We start from the raw sequence: 5,742 nt of genomic DNA, 5'->3' as shown, positions 1-5,742 counted from the left end.
AAATTTTTTGTTTCATGGTAGAGTATTTGTGAAATTTTCCTGAAGTACTGTCACCGTACCCAATTCCTGATCTTAACCCACTTAATAAGGAAAATAGAAACACTCTCCTTCAACAAGCAAGGAACCCATTCAAGGTCATTCAACTTGAATGCGGCCAAAAGAATCTTCCATGCCTTGATCAATAGTTGTCGAAAATTGAATTTGTTAATACAAATTAGCCCAAAATTTTAAATAAATAATTTCAACTAGAAACTACGAATCAAGAATGAAAGATGTCACCACTTCCCGATTAATTATGTCTTCAATAGAGTTAGTTTTACTCGTGTTAGTGCAAAATTTCAAGTTGGTCATTAAACTTTTTCATATAGTTTAACAGTAACACAGCATGTATTAATATGAAGAGGGTATTTATGAAGTGAGCATTTCTTGAAATGACTCTCATTGAGAAACCGGACGTCTAGAAGAAGATTAATCCTTCTTATCAAACTTTGTTGACTAATCCAAATAGCAGCAGCTGGAGTCCATAATCTCAATCTTTGTGCAAAATATTGATAAAAAGATCAATCAGAACCCCTAATCCAATCATGAAAATGGAAATAAACTCTTTAAAATATGATTCGGATAATACATGTGATTTTAATTACATCTAAAACATAAACATCAGATCATGAATTTTCAAGATTTTAATCAAGCACAAGCACATGGATTATCAGCCACCAGTAACTCTCCCCCATCACCACCACTCCTAAAAACCAAATACCCAACAGCCAGCCCCAAAACCACCGCAATAAACACCCCACCATTAAAGGACATGATTGCCAGCATCAAAAAGTAGCCAATGGCTGAGTTTACTCCAAACATAATCGCCCCAGCAAATCTTGATGCACTCCATTTCCCACCACCAGTCTTTGAGTAAAGTAGAGGGCTAGTGACACCTCCGCCGCCGCCTCCATCGCCTCCAGAGGAAGAGGAGTTTTTGGTGTCGTTGAGAGAGAGTAGCTTAAATTTCAGCCGCCGGTCCTCCATGTACTGGTAGAAGACAGAGAAAAGCAAGCATGCAAGAAGGGAAATTATATATCCGATCCATGAATCTGTTTTCCAAGAATCGAACAAGATTGTCACCCTTTTCCCCCAATAAAAGGTCATATGCATCATTTTGATCCAAGTATTCTTTTGATTCAAGAATTGTGGGTTTGTTGGCTGATTTCTTGTTTCTGGGGTGAAGAGAGAGAAGAATTTAGGGGTACCTTCATATATAATAATGTACAGCATTTGTTGATGTGTATGTACTACTTTCATAGACTATCGGACGTTTTAAGATTCGCCTCGATCTCGTGCGTTTGACGCGAGATGTCAATTTCTTGAACTACCCTCTTTCCTTTCTTTCTTATTATTATTATTATTTTTTTTTAAAATTTTTTTTGGGGAATCTTATTCGACCATGGAAAGTAACCCTCGTTTGAATCCTATTTATGTCAAGAAAATGCATTTTTGAATAATATCATGATGTGAAATGTGTGATTAAAAAATAAAAATAAAAATAAAAATTTAGATTTACATATAATATTATTTTGTTGAAGAATTTGTGACTGAAATAATGTCAAAATATTATTTAAAAATGTATTTTTTTTTACCAAAAAAAAAGGCTCAAACAAGATGTTATTTTTATCTTATTTTAATTGTTTTGAAACTATACATTTTAATGCATTAAATGCATCGTTTTCCTGCTCAAAAGTGAGATTGTTTTCTTTTATCATTTTTTTTACTTTAAAATAATTTGAACCAAATGATTAGAAGTATATTATTATTGCTGATCTCCCGTCCACATTGAGTTGGAATTATAATACCCACTTGTATCCTGTTGATGCGTCGTTGCCACTCAAGAAATAAAACCAATTTTCTTTCAAAAAGCCAAAAAAAATACCATTTGATCGTTTTTGTCCACTTTGAACGGGAGTCGGAGATCAACTCTATTGAATAAGTTAGGGTCCGTTTGATTGCAAAGATGAAATTGAATTAAATTGAAAACGAATTCTAGGGAATTGAATTGCCTAGAAATTATTTTCTTGTATAAATTATTGTGTTTGATTGGTATAATTTTCCACGTGAAAAATGTTAAAATAAAAGTTTTTTTGGTGTTTGTTTGGCTTTGTTTTACATGAAAATTTTCAATTAAAGTGATAGATTTTACTGGTATTGAGAATGAAATTTGTTTCCATTGCCAACAAAAAAAAATAAAAAAAATTCAAGAAAATCACCTATCTTTTGGTATTCTTTTGGCTTTATTTTACATGAAAATTGTCAATTAAATGGAAATATATATATATTTTTTTTACAATAATTCTTAGAATTGATTTCTATTGTCCAAAAAAAATGAAAAAATAAAATAAAATGCTACAGTAGACTAGAATTTGAATTCTCGCCATATTGGTGAGAATTCAAATTCCTTGAAAATAAGGAAAAGTGCAATTTTCAGGAAATCTAAGAAATTCAATTTCATGGTAAATATAAGCTATCAAACACCATTTATTTAAAAGTTGGAATCCAAATTTCATTTTCTAGGGAAAATTTTGTTGAATGTGCCTTACTTTGAGTGTTAGGTGTAGGAATGGCTAGAAATGCAGTACAAGTCTTGAAGTGGTAGCAATGTACCATGTACTTCCGTCCATACTATATATAGAAAATATTGTACTTCGCATTCACTCGACTTGTAATTAATAAATTTGAAGTTACTGCATTGGGATTGCTTCAAATTAATTTGTTTAGCCCCTATTTAATTCTTTTTTTTTTTTAAATACATTTTTAAACAATATTTTGATATTATTTCAAATACACATTTTTCAAAAAAATAATATTACACGTAAATTTAAAATATTTTTCTTATTTTTTAACCATACATTTTTCATCAATACATTATTCAAAAATTCATGGTCTGTCGTACCTAATTTCACATAATTGTTGGTCTTCTTCAACCGATTTTTATTGATTTTTCTTTTTTAAATCTTTTAGGACATAGGCGAGTTTGGGCGGCATTATGAAGGAGAATGATGGAAAAGAGACGAAAAATGCATTGAATAAGCAACTCGTGTATTTGATTGATTTACTGCAACTAGCTAGAAAGTGAAAAATTTCTGCAATTAATTTTCTAATATTCAGACTTTCTTGAACTATTGCATTCTGCAATTATCTATGCTGCCAATGTTTCATTGTAACAAAATATGGTCTACATGCTTAATGTTTATATCTAAATGATGAGTTTATAAAACTACTTAAAATGACTTTATGTATAGTCATCAATGGAAGTTATTGTAGGAAAAAATTACCCACTTTTATGATGGATAAAAATGGTGTATTGTGTTTATATTAAGATGTAAACAGGTTTCTAGCCAAGTCCGTACATAAATTATTGCAGGTTTTTCTCTTTCAAAAGAAAAGTCTTGTGTTTGTTGTCTGTTCCATCAAGTAAAGATGTTATCAAGTATACTTGGCTAGAAGACTTGTTGGCATTGCGAGATTTTCTACTGCATAATTAAGGATAAGATGGCTAGAGGTACACTATAGAACAATATAAGAACAGAAATGTAGCCAAAGGTTTTATACAAAATGAAGGATTCGATTATCATGAGTTGTTTTCCCCGATTTTTAAGAAGGATTCACTTAAAATTATAATAACTTTAGTAGCTCATTTTGATTTAGATCTACGACAGATGGATGCGAAAAAACATTTTTGAATAGAGATGAAGAAGAAATATACATGAAACAATGTGAAGTATTTACTAGCGAGAAAAATAATCACATGGTTTGCAAGTGATTTGAAGTGGTATTTGAAGTTTTACAATGTTCGTTACTCCATATGGTTTTACAAAAATATTATTGACCAATGCATATATCTTAAAGTCAGTGAGGGCAAATACATTTTTCTAATTCTATATGTAGGGGATATTTTACTTACAAATGGTATTTTAAGTTTATTACATGACACAGAGCAATTTTCTAGTCAAAACTTTGAAATGAAGGATATGAGTAAAGCCTCTTATGTCACTGACCTATGATTCATAGTGCCAGATGCAAAAGGTGATGAAGATTGTCAAAGAAGGCCTACATTGAAAAAGTTTTGAAAATGTTCATGATGAAGGATTGTGCTCTAGTGTAACTGATGTGATCTGGGGAAGTTTTAATTTGGTCCAATTTCTTATTTTTGGTAATTTAGATATTTTAAGACTCTATTTCTGATTTTTAATAGATTTCTAGGTATTCTAGAATTTTATTCCATTTAAACTTTATTCTAGATTTTAGTATAAATAGGTTTATTTTTCTACATTGTAATACAAGACTTTTGATAATGAAGTATTGATATTTTCTCCTTTCAAACTTTGTTCGTCAATGAACGGGTCGAACTTATCAAAGGATTAATTTCCTTGTGGCGTTCAAAATTACCAGTGCGATTTCGTTATCGTGTAATTAAGAGGTCATTGGTTTAATATACCTTTGCTTGCTTTATTCACAATTCAAATCCGGATGAGATTTCAAGATTGTGTGATTAAGAGGTTGTTCATTTCATATACGTTCGGTTGCTTGGTTCACTTTTGCGGGTCGATTCCTAAACCTTGGTCGTATTTGGACGTTCTTGGAATCCGGTGTCAATTCCTGTGGGTTCGATAGCGACTTTGAGAATATAGGGAATAAGATGGATATGATTGATGCAAAATTGAAAAAAATTCATAGTGATCAATGTGATGAGGGGTTCAATGTGAGAAGACGGGAACCTAAGATGAAAAATTGTGATGCATATGGATATGGTTGTGGCATTGATGAAGTATGGGAATCGAGAAATAGAGGCGATAGACATGGGAAAAGGGATACATATTATTATAGGAGAGATTGGCGAGAAGTCGAATTTAGGGAGAAGCCTAGGAGATGCTATGGGGATGATTATCCAGTGGAAAGGAAAACACCTAGTGCGAAGTGTGTGGGTAGTACATCAAGCAAGAGGACTGGGGTAGATTATAAACAGGAATTTTCCAATATTCTCGACATTATTAGGTCTCAAATTGATCATCTGAAGGGACGAAAGGAACAAGAGAGAAAAAAGGAAAATATTGAGGTGGTAATTTGTGAGGAAAAAGAAGGGGAGCCACAAGTGAGTGAAAAGAAAGTCGGGGGTGAAATTGAAAATGGCGAAGTGGTTAAAATGGAAGTGGAGTCACAGGATGAAAGTAAAGAAGTCTTTGAAGGTAAAGGAGGAGTTGGGAGTGAACTTGCATGAAGTCCTTAAAATTGAGGAAGCGTTGGTGAACACTAACATTTCCCTCCCTATTTTTGCTAATTCTATTTTGCAGGTTTACAAAGATTCGATTCAAGAAATTAATCAGATTGGAATCCCTTACAATCAGGGCATTAATTACCAAATGGTGGATACAATTCAACAACAACCACATCCTAGTTTGGACATCACTATATTACCGAAGATTGATTTTGTTATCCCTAAGGAGACGAAGGAATTTCAAAAGCAATGGAAGGAATTAATATGCAAGGAGTTGAGCTACAAAGTTGATATGTTGGGAAACATACATCCAGTGGAAGTAATATTTTCACCATCACGTGGGCCGAGTAAAGCATGGAAAATGATAGTGATTTATCAGCTGAAATCATTCTTGGAGCATCACAAAATGGCAAAAAGAAACCATCAAGGCATACACACTTTGATCTGTGTAAGGGTGATCGGTCTACATTCAAAAGAGG

General features: G+C 32.5%; 1 protein-coding gene across 1 annotated transcript; it reads right to left on the bottom strand.

The window, feature by feature from the left end:
* Positions 1-567: 567 nt before the first annotated feature.
* LOC111407457 (copper transporter 5-like) lies at positions 568-1,314 on the bottom strand. Its single transcript, XM_023036939.1, has one exon. The coding sequence runs from the start codon at positions 1,297-1,299 to the stop codon at positions 688-690; it is 612 nt and encodes a 203-aa protein (XP_022892707.1). The 5' UTR covers positions 1,300-1,314; the 3' UTR covers positions 568-687.
* Positions 1,315-5,742: the final 4,428 nt, after the last annotated feature.

Source organism: Olea europaea, chromosome 13 (genome assembly GCF_002742605.1).
Source record: "Olea europaea var. sylvestris chromosome 13, O_europaea_v1, whole genome shotgun sequence".
NCBI lineage: Eukaryota > Viridiplantae > Streptophyta > Magnoliopsida > Lamiales > Oleaceae > Olea > Olea europaea.
The sequence above is the reverse complement of the archived record's forward strand: the minus strand, read 5'-3'. Positions and strand labels throughout refer to the sequence as shown.

What these genes read in the sequence shown, in the direction of transcription:
- LOC111407457 (XM_023036939.1), bottom strand. Translation starts at nt 1,299, where the DNA reads ATGAAAGTAGTACATACACATCAACAAATGCTGTACATTATTATATAT.